The sequence below is a fragment of the Ovis canadensis genome, chromosome 3, assembly GCF_042477335.2.
Source record: "Ovis canadensis isolate MfBH-ARS-UI-01 breed Bighorn chromosome 3, ARS-UI_OviCan_v2, whole genome shotgun sequence".
Lineage (NCBI taxonomy): Eukaryota > Metazoa > Chordata > Mammalia > Artiodactyla > Bovidae > Ovis > Ovis canadensis.
Window position 1 is genome coordinate 141,846,472 of NC_091247.1, and position 15,818 is coordinate 141,862,289.

The following is a 15,818-nucleotide window of genomic DNA, read 5'->3' on the forward strand; positions in this document are numbered from 1 at the left end:
CACGCCAGGCTCCTCTGTCCTCCAGTGTTTCCCAGAGTTTGCTCAAATTCTTGTCTACTGAGTCAGTGATGTTATCTAACCATCTTATCCTCTGCCATCCCCTTCTCCTGTCCTCAGTCTTCCCCAGAATCAAGGTCTTTTCCAATGTTTCTGCTCTTTGCATCATGTGGCCAAAGTATTAGAGCTTTAGCATCAGTCTTTCCAATGAATATTTAGAGTTCAGTTCCTTTAGGATTGACTGGTTTGATCTTCCAGTCTCAAGAGTCTTCTCCGGCACCACAATTCAAAAGCATCAATTCTTCAGTGCTCAGCCGTCTTTAATGGTCCAACTCTCACATCTGTACATAATTACTGGAAAAACCATAGCTTTAACTATATGGACCTTTGTCGGCAAAGTGATGTCTCTGCTTTTTAATACGCTGTCTAGGTTTGTCATAGCTTTCCTTCCAAAGAGCAGTTGTCTTTTAACTTCATGGCTGCAGTCACCATCCACAGTGATTCTGGAGCCCAAGAAAAGAAAATCTGTCACTGCTTCCACTTTTTCCCCTTCTACTTGCCATTAAAGTGATGAGACCCGATGCCATGATCTTAGTTTTTTGAATGTTAGGTTTCAAGCCAGGTTTTTCACTCTCCTCTTTCACCCTCATCAAGAAGCTCTTTAGTTCCTCTTCACTTTCAGCTATTAGTGTTGTATTATATGCATATCTGAGGTTGTTGCCATTTCTCCTGGCAAATTTGATTCCACCTTGTGATTCATCCACCCCAACATTTCTCAGGATGTACTCTGCATTTAAGTTAAATAAGCAGGCTGACAATATACAGCCTTGTCATACTCCTTTCCCAGTTTTGAACCAGTCAGTTGTTCCACGTCCATTTCTAACTGTTGCCTCTTGACCTGCATACAGGTTTCTCAGGAGGCAGTTAAGGTGGTCTGGTGTTCCCATCTCTAAGAATTTTCCAGTTTGTTGTGATCCACAGTCAAAGCTGTAGTGTAGTCAATAATTCTATCTCCAAGGAAATCTACACTCCCATTAAAAAAAAAAAAAAAAAAAACCTTAATAAGGTAAAGTTGCTAAGTTAAGTCACTTCAGTCGTGTACGACCCCATAGACGGCAGTCCACCAGGCTCCCCTGTCCCTGGGATTCTCCAGGCAAGAACACTGGAGTGGGTTGCCATTTCCTTCTCCAATGCATGAAAGTAAAAAGTGAAAGTGAAGTCGCTCAGCCGTGTTGGACTCTTCGAGACCCCATGGACTGCAGCCTACCAGGCTCCTCTGTCCACGGGATAAGGTAAAGTATACTTCACCTTATAATTATGCCTAAATGCTAAATGGAATCTTTGAATGTCTCTGCTGGACTTGAAATGGACTTGTTTTTTGCTCCAGGCAGAGGTATAGTTGGTTGTTTGATTTCCTTGTTTGCAGAGGCAACTGCCCTGATTAGTAAGGTGTTTTTCTTTCTTTCTTTCTTTCTTTCTTTCTTTCTTTCTTTCTTTCTTTCTTTTTTAAATGGGAAGGTAGGTTTCCTTGGAGATAAAAATGCTTTTTGAGTCATCTGTTAACACTTTACAGGGTTGCTGTGTGTTCCAGTTTCTTGCCTGGTCATCAAAGTGGATGGCTGGATACTACTATCTGCTCTTGACTCTGCTCTTGACTCTACTACAGGCTGAAGTAATTTTGAAAGCCCTGAAAGCCCTGTTCACTGAATAGTTAATCCAGAAGTACCTGCTGACTTTTACAAAATATCCAATCCTGGTTTGAGTTTAGCTACCTTTACTTTGAGACTCACTATTGCTCTAACCCATGCCACATGGTACTCATCACATCTACTAACCTTATACAAACAGTGAGGGCCTATGGTAGGCCTTTTGAGGGTATCACTTGAGTGTGTGCCTGCTCAGTTGTGTCCAACTCCTTGCAACCCTACGTACTGTAGCTCAGTAGGCTGCTCTATCCATGGAATTTTCCAGGCAAGAATACTGGAATGAGTTGCCATTTCCACCTCCAGGGGATCTTCGCTACCCAGGGATTGAACTCACATCTCCTTTGTCTCCTGCAGTGCAGGCAAATTCTTTACCACTGAGTTGAGTATGTCACCATATATCAGGTATGTGAGGACTGCGATTATCCTGGGAAGAATTTTTCCTTGCCTTTCAAGGGCTAGTATAGAGAGTGAAGATAAGAATTAGTTCCATAATCAATACATTAAAGGATATTCTTATATCAAGAGAATGACCAGTTCAGTTCAGTTCAGTCACTCAATCATGTCCGACTCTTTGCAGCCCCATGAATCGCAGCATGCCAGGCCTCGCTGTCCATCACCAACTCCCGGAGTTCACTCAAACTCACGTCCATCGAGTCTGTGATGCCATCCAGCCATCTCATCCTCTGTCATCCCCTTCTTCTCCTGCCCCCAAACCCTCCCAGCATCAGAGTCTTTTCCAATGAGTCAACTCTTCGCATATCTGAGGTGGCCAAAGTACTGGAGTTTCAGCTTTAGCATCATTCCTTCCAAAGAACATCCAGGGCTGATTTCCTTTAGAATGGACTGGTTGGATCTCCTTGCAGTCCAAGGGACTCTCAAGAGTCTTCTCCAACACCACAGTTCAAAAGCATCAATTCTTCGGTGCTCAGCTTTCTTCACAGTCCAACTCTCACATCCATACACGACCACTGGAAAAATCATAGCCTTGACTAGACGGACCTTTGTTGGCAAAGTAATGTCTCTGCTTTTGAATATGCTATCTAGGTTGGTCATAACTTTTCTTTCAAGGAGTGTCTTTTAAGTTCATGGCTGCAGTCACCATCTGCAGTGATTTTGGAGCCCAAAAAAATAAAGTCTGACACTGTTTCCACTGTTTCCCCATCTATTTCCCATGAAGTGATGGGACCGGATGCCATGATCTTCGTTTTTTGAATGTTGAGCTTTAAGCCAACTTTTTCACTCTCCTCTTTCACTTTCATCAAGAGGCTCTTTAGTTCCTCTTCACTTTCTGCCATAAGGGTGGTGTCATCTGCATATCTGAGGTTATTGATATTTCTCCCTGTAATCTTGGGTAATATTGATTCCAGCTTGTGCTTCTTCCAGCCCAGTGTTTCTCATGATGTACTCTGCATATAAGTTAAATAAGCAGGGTGACAATATACAGCCTTGACGTACTCCTTTTCCTATTTGGAACCAGTCTGTTGTTCCATGTCCAGTTCTAACTGTTGCTTCCTGATTTGCATATAGGTTTCTCAAGAGGCAGGTCAAGTGGTCTGGTATTCCCATCTCTTTCAGAATTTTCCACAGTTTATTGTGATCCACACAGTCAAAGGCTTTGGCATAGTCCAGATAATACTAAATATTTTTAGAAAACAAAAGCACCTACAGCCAAACAAAAAGCATTTATTCTCTCAAGGCAACTTCTTGGACTATGTCAAGGTCAACAATAGAATGACGTGAATTTTTCTGTTGGTGAAGCAAGAAAAGGCCTGCTTTGGGACCTGAAATGATTAAGGAGACTCTGTTCATGACTGCCAACTTAGTTCTGCCAGCTTGCAGGTCAAATCACTCCTGGCCTAAGTGAAACCTGTACTAAGTTTGCTCTCACATATTTCGTCAACAGTATGTTTTCTTATAACCAAGAGGTTGAGGAATGTTACAAAAGTGTTTTTCTGGGAATAGGTCTTGAGACCAAGATCATGGTGTACAAGTTCCTGTAAGCCAAGTTAGCATGTTCTTTTTTCCTGGAGCTCTGATTTGAATTCCCATGGGATCAAGGAGCATTTACTTCTTTTAATATGCATCTTGATTATAAGTTAGTTACCATCAAAACTATTTGAGTTTGGATGAAAACGGCTTCAGGCATGGTTTTAGACCAGCAGCAGTGGCATGACCTCTGAGTTTGTTAGAAATACCCATTCCTGGGCCTACCCTGAACTTCCTGAATCAAAACTTTGGATGGAGCCCAGTTAACTTTTACCAAACTTTTAGCACATTCTCTGTGTAGGAAATCAGTTCAGTTCAGTCGCTCAGTCGTGTCCGACTCTTTGCAAACTCATAGACTGCAGCACTCCAGGCTTCCCTGTCCATCACCAGCTCCTTGAGCTTATTCAAACTTATGTCCATCATGTCAGTGATGCCATCCAACCATCTCATCCTCTGTCGTCCCCTTCTCTTTCCGCCTTCAATCTTTCCCAGCATCAGGGTCTTTTCCAATGAATCAGTTCTTCCCATCATGTGGCCAAAGTATTGGAGTTTCAGCTTCAGCATGAGTCTTTCCAGTGAATATTCAGGGCTGATTTCCTTTAGGATTGACAGGTTGGATCTCCTTGCAGTCCAAGGGACTCTCAAGAGTCTTCTCCAACACCACAGTTCAAAAACATCAATTCTTCGGCACTCAGCTTTCTCTATACTATAACTCTCACATCCATACATGACTACTGGAAAAACAACAGTTTTGACTAGATGGACCTTTGTTGGCAAAGTAATGTCTCTGCTTTTTAATATGCTGTCTAGGTTGGTCATAGCTTTTCTTCCAAGGAGCAAGTGTCTTTTAATTTCATGGCTGCAGTCACCATCTGCAGTGATTTTGGAGCCCCAAAATATAGTCTCTCACTGTTTCCACTGTTTCCCCATCTGTTTGCCATGAAGTGATGGGACTGGATGTAGGAGATGGAACAAGCTAATGTCTGAGCTGTAGCACACTTAAGGCTTGAGAACCACTGGAATTAAAGCACATCTTTTAGTCTGTTCTTTAAGGTGGCTCCTTTTATTTCTCTTCTTCTGCTCCCTTTGAAACTCTATCTTCTGCTGCAAGCATGCCTACCAGAATAAAGATACTGTCTTTAAACAAGATTAGTTCTTTAACCTTTTTTCAGATCATTCTAGGTAGCCTGTGGTAATTAACCTTGTAGCTAGGTTTGACTGGGTGGCACCCAGGGTTCAGGTTCTCCAGCAATTGAGGAACAATTTAGAGTTCAGTGTTTTGAATGTTTCTTGCCTATGGCTCCCCTCACTGTTTATGTAGATCCACAAAAGAGGTCAATGTTCAGTGTGGAAATGTAGAATTAAGGAAGTTTGTAGGATAAAGCCTCAGGGTTTTGGACTCTAAAGACTTTCCAGTTGAGAAGCTCACCTCTACCACTTGTTTATATAACCTCGGGAAGCTACTCTTTGGACCTCAGTTTACTTATTCATAAAATAGTAAATAAAACACCCACTTCATGAAATGAGGAAGTTAAATACTGTGTAAAACGTTTAGTGCAGTTCCTGGCACATAGTAAACTTCATTAAACGTTGGCCATCAACATCTTTCTTTTTCCTTTATATTTTCCTTTGGATACCTTCTATTTCCTTTTCCCATGAGAATAAAAGGATTTTTTTTTGAAAGCCCACTTTAAGCGATATACAGTGAAAGTGGGTTGAGATCGTGGAGAGGCAAGTAGGGAGAGAAAGTGTGGAGAGAAAAGGGAGAGAAAGCAAAAAGATCGCTGCTGACAGGCGGGACCAGCTGAGATGGAGATAAACCCTAGCGAGAAATGGGGCTGGGAGCGGGAGGGAAAGAGAGAGACATGGCCTTCCAAGGAGTAGATATCGTTTTAAGCTGGCTGGACTGAGAAAAATGTCCCCATAAAGGAGCCCTGTCTGAAATAACGGGTGTAGCCATAGCAGGACGGGAGAGTGAGGGAGGAGGAAAAGCTCGGTCGAAACCGGTAGCGAAAAAGGGCGAGACCAGACTTGAGTGCCTTGGGGGTGGGGCCAGGCCTGGGTGGAGGCGGGGCGGAAAAGGGAGGGGCGTGGTTGGGACCAGAGGGCGGAGTCCCGAGATGAGGCGGCGGGGAAGCTGCAGAGAGGAAGGTGGGCGGGGAGGCGGGATGGGCGGTGAAGAGGCCCGGCCCCGCAGAGGAGGCGGGCTGAGACGTGCCGGGGATGAGAAGGGGCCGGAAGGGGGTGGCCGCCGGTCCGGCCCCGCCCCGGGGCCGCCTCCCCGCGGGTTCCGTTGGCTGTGGCGGCAGCTGAAGCTGTGGCGGCTGGGGCCGCTGGGCGGGAGTAAGATGGCGACAGCGGCGGCGGGCGCCCTGGGCCTGTTGTGGGGCTGGCTGTGGAGCGAGCGCTTCTGGCTGCCCCAGAACGTGAGCTGGGCCGACTTCGAGGGGCAGGGCGACGGCTACGGCTACCCGCGGGCCCGGGACATCCTCTCGGTGTTCCCACTGGCGGCGGGAGTGTTCTCCGTGAGGCTGCTCTTCGAGCGGTGAGAGCCCGCGGGCGAGCGGTGCAAAGGGCCGGGGGCGCGGGCTGGTGAAGCCGGTCCAGGGCGAAAGACCGAGGTCCGGGACCGGAAGACGAATTGCAGGAAAGCCCGGAAGCAGGGGCCTGGGAGAGTCCGGGCCGCGCGGGAGATGCTCGGGAGGGTGGCCGCGGTGGTCGTGGAGCCTAGGTAAAGACAGGGAGTTTGGGGCTTGGACATTAAAAGAGTGCGAGTCGCAGGGGACCCTGGACCCATTCAGTTTTAGAGCCCCGAGGTCACTTGCGGGGGTTTCATAGGCCTCTCCCCAACCTTCTAGGATTCTGCAGACCAGGAAACAGGTTGAATGTGAGCTGCGACTGAGAACCCGAGGCGGGAAACAAGAAAGAGCTAAGAGAACCAGAACTGGTTGGGGCCGTCAAGAGCCAAGCTGAAAGGAGCGGGTTCATGGGAAGCTAAGATTTGTGAGGGCACTTTAGTTTCTGGGAATTGAGAGGCACAGGATTAGTTGGGCCCTAAGCCTTGGTTCGTCAGCTTATGGACGCGTGTGTGTGTGTTTCAGTAAAGTTGTGCCAGGGCTCGTAAGAGTAGAAATCTGGCAGGGTGTGGTGGAGTCTCAGGCTTCCAGAGCACGAAAAGGTGTCAAATGAGTTGCAGAACGGGCCTTGGAGGCCTGAAATGGTACGAAGAGTGAAAGGATCACACTGAAAGGATGGACAGCCTTAGGGCTTATAAGACTGTTGTGTTGAGCCAGCTTCTCAGCGACCATGTGTTCTTGACAGAAGTGTTTTCACTTTTCTTTGAGTGAGCGGCTCCTGTCTGCTAAGATAAAGATACTCACTGAGGACTTGATGTGGTGGTGATTTTACAGTGTGAACTTGTAGCTGTGGGTGATTTTGATCAAGTCTACTCAACCCCCTGGAAAGGTGACTTTTGCATAGGTCTCAGGTAATGAGGGTGGAACTTTGACATCTTTCTTTCTTTTGGCCAGTATTCAGAGCAAGAATGTCCTTTCGAGGATGGACATATATTGCAGATAGACTACTCTGTTACTGTCTGAAAAATTAATATTAATCTGTTTTGGATTACTTCTTTTCCCACTATTTCTGACACAAAAATGTGTTATGTGTTGCCCACCATTCATCCATTTATTCACAGTGTTTATGTATTTTCATCAGAGTGCTCTACCAAAGATTCAAGTGTAAAAATAAAGATACTTTTAACTGAAGCAAATGAAACCAAAAGAACCAAATGCCTTTTCTGGGTCCTCGGGAACTTAGCATTGCAGTTCTTTAAGTATAGTCACTAAATTAAGTGTCCCTGAGGTGGAGGCACAAACCACTTGTCCCTCTTAGGAGTAAACTAGGTCCAGGTACCCTCCATTATAGCATCTGTGTATGAGAGCTAAAAAAAAAAGAAAGTATAATGACTGAAAAGGAAATACGCAGTTCAGGAAAGAAAAAAAACGTTCATCATCCTAGGCAAAAGATTCTCTGCTTTTCATATAAATGTTTAACAATATGGAAGTTTTCCCCAAGTTAGTGGTAAGAGGATATAACTTGTTGCTTATAAACACTGATTTTATATAAACTTGCATATATTTTCAAATTTCCAGAGTTCCCCCAGGTGACTGTGAAGACTTATGTATCCCCTGGCACAGCCACTGGAAAGGATCCTTTTTACCTGAGGGAATTCTATCCGAATGTTTCTATGGTGCTCCAGTGTCAGGGGAGAAGGGATGGGTGGGAATACTGATGTGAAAGCATTCTAGTATGGTATTTCTTGGATAGTAAGAATAGGCACCTTGTTCATCTCATGTTTGATCTTAGGAAAGTTTAACCCTAGCCACAGTCTTGCTATTTTGTTTCTCTTTAAGACCTAACCACTTTAGTTAGCAATAGAATTTACAGCTGAAATATTGGTTCAGTTAGTCTCTTTCCTACGTTTTCTTCTTTCTCAAGTCCTAACTACTGAGTTTCTAAAAAATGATTCATATGATAACCATAGGCTGTAAGAGCTAGAACTCCAGCTTCCTTTATATAAACAGTAAACTTAAGGCTTAGAAGCATTTTCAGCTTTTCACATGTTGCATACTCACCTGAAGGAGGAGGTAGAACCAAGATTCAGATTGTTTTCCTCAGCCCCATTCTCCTCCCACTGTACAATATGGCCACTTCTCCCATTCCTTAAACTTCCCTTCTGGAATTAAGATTTAATACTGCTGTTCCTAGTATTCTAGGATTTGGAGAACAGATCCATGTTCATCTTATTCTTGGTTACTTAATATAATGTGTTTGACTTGAACTTTGCACTTGTTGCTTCAAATTGTCCTGCATATTTTAATGTCTTACACTATGCCCTTTGATAAATTATCTAGGAATATCCTAAAGAATAAATAGAGTTTACAGTTTATTCCTACTTTTTCTTCTCATCAGCTACACAGAGCATTTATTTTTTTAAGTTCCCACATTCCCTGGAGAGCTGCAACCTCATCTGATAAGGATGATTTGAAAGCCACCTGACCATAAATAAATGTATCTAGCCATTTCACTAAAAAACTGCAGATGGTAGAGTATGTCCTACCCAAGAATAGAGGCTTTCCTCTGTGGGCCTCTTCTGAGTGGTTGTATTGTGGTGGCCTGCACCTTGCAAAATACCTTAGATGTGGCATGTGGTCAGTAAATACTGATTGAATGTTTGAGAAGGATCCACCCTCGTCTACTCAAATACCCAGAGGAGTAAACAGAATCTAGATCTTCAGCATGCAATAGATGTTTGTCTTGACTAAGAGAGACGAAACTAATTCCTTTTTTCCTTAGTTAAATTTCACCATACTATATTTGCATGTTGGACACCTTTCTGCAGTTTCTTTTTTCTCCCCACCACCCATGCACACACTTAGGCCACTTTTTTATCCTATCAAAAGAGAGATAAGAAACTCTTCCACCTGTTCTTTAAAACTTGTTATAATATTACGTTAATGATTGAGACTTGAGAGAATGAATAGTCCAAGCTAGGTCTGGCGTGTTTGTACATTGGATCTTAAAGGTAAAATTGTTTGAAATTTAATGTCTACATAGTCCCTGAGCACTTTTTCCTTGGGATCAACTTTGAGCTTGAGACTTAATATTGATACCATCAGAGCTACATAGGCTCATTTATTTTGAATATGGTATTGCAATAGGAGCTTTATGTTGCCAGAGAAAATTGTTTTGTAAATTATATAGGAGATAGATTATACCTCTCCTTGCTGCTCATTCATTATTCCAATCCCCTTTTCTCTCGTTACCTCCAAGGCAACCTCACTGGCATATCTAAGGAGCTTTCTCAATATCATTCTCTGGCACAGGGCACTAAACAGACTCATATATTGGCCTATCTTGTAACTAGAAACAAAAGCAGTGACTCGTGTGTGTGTGTGTGTGTGTGCGCATGTGCGTGTGTATACACATTTCTTAGCCACTCGTTTCATCTTCCTTTTGTAAGCCTGGCTGCCTCTGCTGCATACTGCCTTTTTTTTTTTTTCTTTCCCCCATTCTTCTCCATTTCCTTTGAGTGGAGAAAGAACTTTTCCTCTTTCTAGCAGACCAGCTGCCCTCCGCCTAGGTCCATGTCATGTTCCAACGTTAGTTGATCCTCCATACTGGAGAAGTACTTTGGGAAGAATGGATACAGCTGCTGACTAGGTTGTAAGGGAGACTGCCCATTCCACTGCATTCCTAAAGGTATTCTTTTGGGCCTTATTGAATTGTAAATCACAGAATTAAATCAGGTTTGCAGATCCAACAGAGTGAGATTGAAAAAACCTACATAACTCTGCCCTTATCTGAGAATCCGCCTCCTACCAAGCTCCAGATAATCAGAAACCTTTCTTTCTTGGAAGACTTTCCCCAGCCCTTTCTGTGCAGTGGGTGTTGAAGTTCTGCAGACAACCCTGAATACTGTCACTACTAAGGTCAGGTTCCTGGCGACGGTGTATTCATCACAGAAAAGAAACACATCAGATATTTTTGCTTTAGCCACTTCCCGAGTCAGAAAACTAGGGTCTCCTAGATGGGTAAAGAAGAAATTAATGAAGAGGCGGCATCAAGGGAAGTCTGTAGCTTTCCTCTAGAGTGGGAAGGGGAGATGTACCTATTTTGACTTTCTCATCTGAGATAGTTTTAGGCAGATAAAGCTGCCTTCTAAAGAATTCACTGAGTTTTGGGCTCTTGTACTTAAATCTACTCCTACTTTATCTTTGGGAAAGTTAATTGGGATGTTACTGCAAAAGGACAAAAAAAAAATCTGAAATCAGTTTTCCTAGATAGGAAGGATTCTCTGAATTATCTACTGCTGTGGTTTCCAGTGCATATTCAAAAGCAGAGACATTACTTTGCCGACTAAGGTCCATCTGGTCATGGCTATGGTTTTTCCAGTAGTCATGTATGGATGTGAGAGTTGGACTGTGAAGAAGGCTGCTGCTGTTGCTGCTAAGTCACTTCAGTCGTGTCCGACTCTGTGTGACCCCATAGACGGCAGCCCACCAGGCTCCCTGGTCCCTGGGATTCTCCAGGCAAGAACACTGGAGTGGGTTGCCATTTCCTTCTCCAATGCATGAAAGTGAAAAGTGAACGTGAAGTCGCTCAGTCATGTTTGACTCTTAGCAACCCATGGACTGCAGCCTACCAGGCTCCTCCGCCCATGATTTTCCAGGCAAGAGTACAGGAGTGGGGTGCCATTGCCTTCTGAGACCAATACATGACATCCATTCAAAGTGTATGACAGACTGGTGGATTTTAACGTGAATGAAAAGCTCACTGATATGGTTTCAGATTCCACAGTGCTACCAACCTTTCTTGTGTTTTGGCATAATAGCAAAGATGAAACTTTCCCTTTCCAGTAACATATCTATGTGAAATCAGCTTTTACTTCTATACTTCAGCCAAACCAACACATTACAGGGGACTGGATGCAGAAGCCAGAGAGGGAAGTCCAGCTGCCTTCTCCTGGGCGGACATCAAGGAGGTCTGCAAAAACATAAAGTCAGCGTTCTTCTCACTGGAGTATTTTTTGTCTGGAAAATTATCTTTCAAAAATACATTATTTATGTTAATGTAATAGGCTTATCTTTGTTATTTTTAATGAGATAATAAGTATATCTCTTAAATTTCTGAATTTTGATTTCAAATATGAACACATTGATAGGTATATGTAACCCACATTTACAAAACCTTTTTGGGATCCTCAAACAGTTTTTAAGAGTAAAAAAAATAATGCTGAGGACAAAAGATTTACAAATTTCTAAATTATACTATTTATTCATTTACATGCAGTTGACTCCCAGTCATATATTATTTTGTATATTCCCTAAACATACGCATCCATATCAGTGTATTTTTCTGAGTAAATTCTTAAGAGGACAGGATTTGCTATGTACAAGCAAGTGTGTTCTACACATTTGTTGTACATATATGTGCTTGCTGTGTACGAGGTACTGCGCTTCTCAGGGATGCCTACACCACCAAATCCAAAATTTCCTGCATGGTCCATGCACAAGTAATCTTTGCAGGTTTTTTAAGGACTTTTTTTTTTTTAATTGGCCAATTTGCTCTTAAAGCAAAGCAGAAACAAACTACAAAAAAGAAAACCTTTATGACATATACTATCCTAAGCCACCACAAGGCATATACTGGATTATACCAGACTATTCTTCACTCCCATTCCCATCAGTTAGCTTCACTTAGATCTGTAAGAATTAAGATGATTAATAACTGTGCAATTGGATGAATCTACTTGGTACTGTCATGAGAAAAGAAGGATCAACATTCTATTTACACTTTAACCTTATTATGAAGGAAATAAGTCTCGAGATTAAGAATTACTTAGAGTATATATTAAAATGTTTCACTGACACAAACTAATTTAAGACTAAGTTGTAGTTTTATTACAGAGTAGCTAATGAATATTTTTATAGAGCAGCAGTTCTCAAAATATTGCTGGAGAACAGCTGTGTGTGAGTGAGTGTGTTCTTGCTCAGCTGTGTCTGACTCTGTGACCGCATGGACTGTAGCCCACAAGGCTACTCTGTCCATGGGATTTTCCAGGCAAGAATACTGGAATGGACTGTCATTTCCTTCTCGAGGGGATCTTACTGACCCAGGGATCAAACCCACGTCTCCCACATTGGCAGGTAGATTCTTTACCACTTCGTCATCTGGAGAACAGCTGCAGTTCCCTAAGACTCTCACTGTTTCATAACTCTTCCTTTTCCAACTACGTACATACTTTTTTTTCATATTTAACATATTTACCTTTTTTTAAGTGGATGAGTAATTATACTACTTAATACATTTGCTTAAACCAGAAACACAAATGCATGCCAAATAAGAGATAGATTAGATAAAACAGTTAACAAAAGGCTCTTTCTTAGGAAGTTTTTACCATCCTTCATAATTCAAGAAACAAGTGCTTGTTAGTGGGACATTAAGCCTATATTTCAGTTAATAATGTTGAATCAAGTCCACCTCTTCCAAACTCCCATGACTTAACCCTGTGCACACACTCATTACTCTATTTTAACCACTGTTTTTCTTGTTCTCTTCCTGCAGGCAGGAACTATGACTTACTTTTTCACTCTTGACACACAGTTTGATATCTGATATATACTAAGTTCTCAATACATAATCGTTGAAGAATGAACAGATGAACAAATGGGTAAAAATTTAATTCTCAACTAAAAAGGTAAAGTGTTTCAAGGAAATGTGCCACCTGTCCTGAGTCATAAGATAACCTACCAGCTCCATGTCAGAGGTCACTGATTTCTGGAGAATCAGTAGAAATTGAAATTAACTAATTTCATTCTATAACTGGAGACTTCCCCCAAGAAGTTTTAAACACAACCACAACAATGTGATTTAGTTTGTGCCTATAATTGAGACTTCTTACAAATGCTGACACTAACCCAGAGCTACAGACTGTAAGTAATACCCTTTTTAAGAAACTCCATAGTTTTGAGAAGAATATAATAGTGTGATTATTCTTATTGCCTTATCAGGGCTGTGTAGCACTTCATGTACTTGACAAACTTGTTTGTTTACAGATTATTAACTACTCTGATTGAGGTGATATATACGTGAAAAAAAAGCAACTCTAAAGCAATACTTGGCTAGAATGCACGGTTAACCAACAATGACTCAAAACAGACTATACCTAGTATTTAACTCATTCAGAAAAAGATTTACATTAAAAAAAATCCATTACTATAAATTTTTTTTTAAATAAAGTCCCATTGTTTAAGCCTGGCCCTATAAACTCAGGACAAATCACCTTCTGGTACTAGAAAACTGAATCAAATGTGAATCTATATTAAAATTCTCTTCTCAGTTATTAATACTTGTTTGAATCACTATCGTCAACACTGGTCAACAGAAATAATATGAACCACATACATAAATAATTTAAAATCTAACAGCCACTTTTTAAAAAGTAAAAAAGAAATGGATGAAATTAATTTTGAAAATATACTTTAACTCGATATATCCAAAATATGATCATGTCAATATGCAATCAGTGTTAAAAATTGAGGTATTTTACATTTCTTTTTTTTCTCCTGCACTAAGTCTTCAAAATTTGGTGTGTATTTCACAATTAGATCACGTCTTAATGCTGACCAGTTGCATCTGAAACCCCTCAAAGCTAGTAGCTATTGTACTAGCTGGTGGCTACTATACTGGAAACCACAGTTCAGTTCAGTTCAGTCGCTCAGTTGTGTCCGACTCTGCGACCCCATGAATCGCAGCATGCCAGGCCTCCCATCGCCAACTCCTGGAGTTCACTCAGATTCACGTCCATCGAGTCAGTGATGCCATCCAGCCATCTCATCCTCTGTCGCCCCCTTCTCCTCCTGCCCCCAATCCCTCCCAGCATCAGAGTCTTTTCCAGTGAGTGAACTCTTTGCATGAGGTGGCCAAAGTACTGGAGTTTCAGCTTGAGCATCATTCCTTCCAAAGAAATCCCAGGGCTGATCTCCTTTAGAATGGACTGGTTGGATCTCCTTGCAGTCCAAGGGACTCTCAAGAGTCTTCTCCAACACCACAGTTCAAAAGCATCAATTCTTCAGCGCTCAGATCTAAGTGAAGCTAACTGATGGGAATGGGAGTGAAGAATAGTCTGGTATAATCCAGTATATGCCTTGTGGTGGCTTAGGATAGTATATGTCATAAAGGTTTTCTTTTTTGTAGTTTGTTTCTGCTTTGCTTTAAGAGCAAATTGGCCAATTAAAAAAAAAAAGTCCTTAAAAAACCTGCAAAGATTACTTGTGCATGGACCATGCAGGAAATTTTGGATTTGGTGGTGTAGGTATCCCTGAGAAGCGCAGTACCTCGTACACAGCAAGCACATATATGTACAACAAATGTGTAGAACACACTTGCTTGTACATAGCAAATCCTGTCCTCTTAAGAATTTACTCAGAAAAATACACTGATATGGATGCATATGTTTAGGGAATATACAAAATAATATATGACTGGGAGTCAACTGCATGTAAATGAATAAATAGTATAATTTAGAAATTTGTAAATCTTTTGTCCTCAGCACTATTTTTTTTACTCTTAAAAACTGTTTGAGGATCCCAAAAAGGTTTTGTAAATGTGGGTTACATATACCTATCAATGTGTTCATATTTGAAATCAAAATTCAGAAATTTAAGAGATATACTTATTATTTCATTAAAAATAACGGATAAGCCTATTACATTAACATAAATAATGTATTTTTGAAAGATAATTTTCCAGACAAAAAATATTCAGTGAGAAGAACACTGATTCTGTGGTTTTGCAGACCTCCTTGATGTCCGCTCAGGAGAAGGCAGCTGGACTTCCTCTCTGGCTTCTGCATCCAGTCCCCTGTAATGTGTTGGTTTGGCTGAAGTATAGAAGCAAAAGCTGATTTTACACAGATATGTTACTGGAAAGGGAAAGTTTCATCTTTGCTATTATGCCAAAACACAAGAAAGGTTGGTAGCACTGTGGAATCTGAAGCCATATCAGTGAGCTTTTCATTCAGGTTGAAATCCACCAGTCTGTCATACACTTTGAACGGGTGTCATGTATTGGTCTCAGAAGGCAATGGCGCCCCACTCCTGTACTCTTGCCTGGAAAATCATGGGCGGAGGAGCCTGGTAGGCTGCAGTCCATGGGTCGCTAAGAGTCAAACACGACTGAGCGACTTCACGTTCACTTTTCACTTTCATGCATTGGAGAAGGAAATGGCAACCCACTCCAGTGTTCTTGCCTGGAGAATCCCAGGGACCAGGGAGCCTGGTGGGCTGCCGTCTATGGGGTCTCACAGAGTCGGACACAACTGAAGCGACTTAGCAGCAGCAGCAGCATGTATTGGTCACGTGAGAAAATACTGGTTCCCTAAGTTATACAAATCTTTTAAATGTACATTACATAATATGATACTAAAAAAATCATATAGTTAATCTCATTGTAACAGTCTCATTAGAAAAGCCTTGAAGTATGTATTGGGATGTTGTCGAGCTCAAAGGCAGATATGAATTCTCTAAAATTCAAAGTGTCACTTAAAAGCTTGAATTTTACCAA

At 41.9% G+C, this 15,818-nt stretch overlaps 1 protein-coding gene across 2 annotated transcripts in view; it reads left to right on the forward strand.

Annotated features, from left to right (window-relative positions):
- The first annotated feature begins 5,797 nt into the window (after positions 1 to 5,797).
- Positions 5,798 to 15,818, forward strand: part of CERS5 (ceramide synthase 5) — a 30,542-nt gene continuing 20,521 nt past the window's right edge. Inside the window, exon 1 of one of the 2 annotated variants that reach the window (XM_069584431.1) lies at positions 5,798 to 6,234. In XM_069584431.1, coding sequence (XP_069440532.1) covers positions 5,810 to 6,234 — 425 coding nt within the window. In that variant the 5' untranslated portion in view covers positions 5,798 to 5,809. The remainder of the gene's footprint in view (positions 6,235 to 15,818) is intronic. The other variant, XM_069584432.1, reaches the window with a different exon arrangement.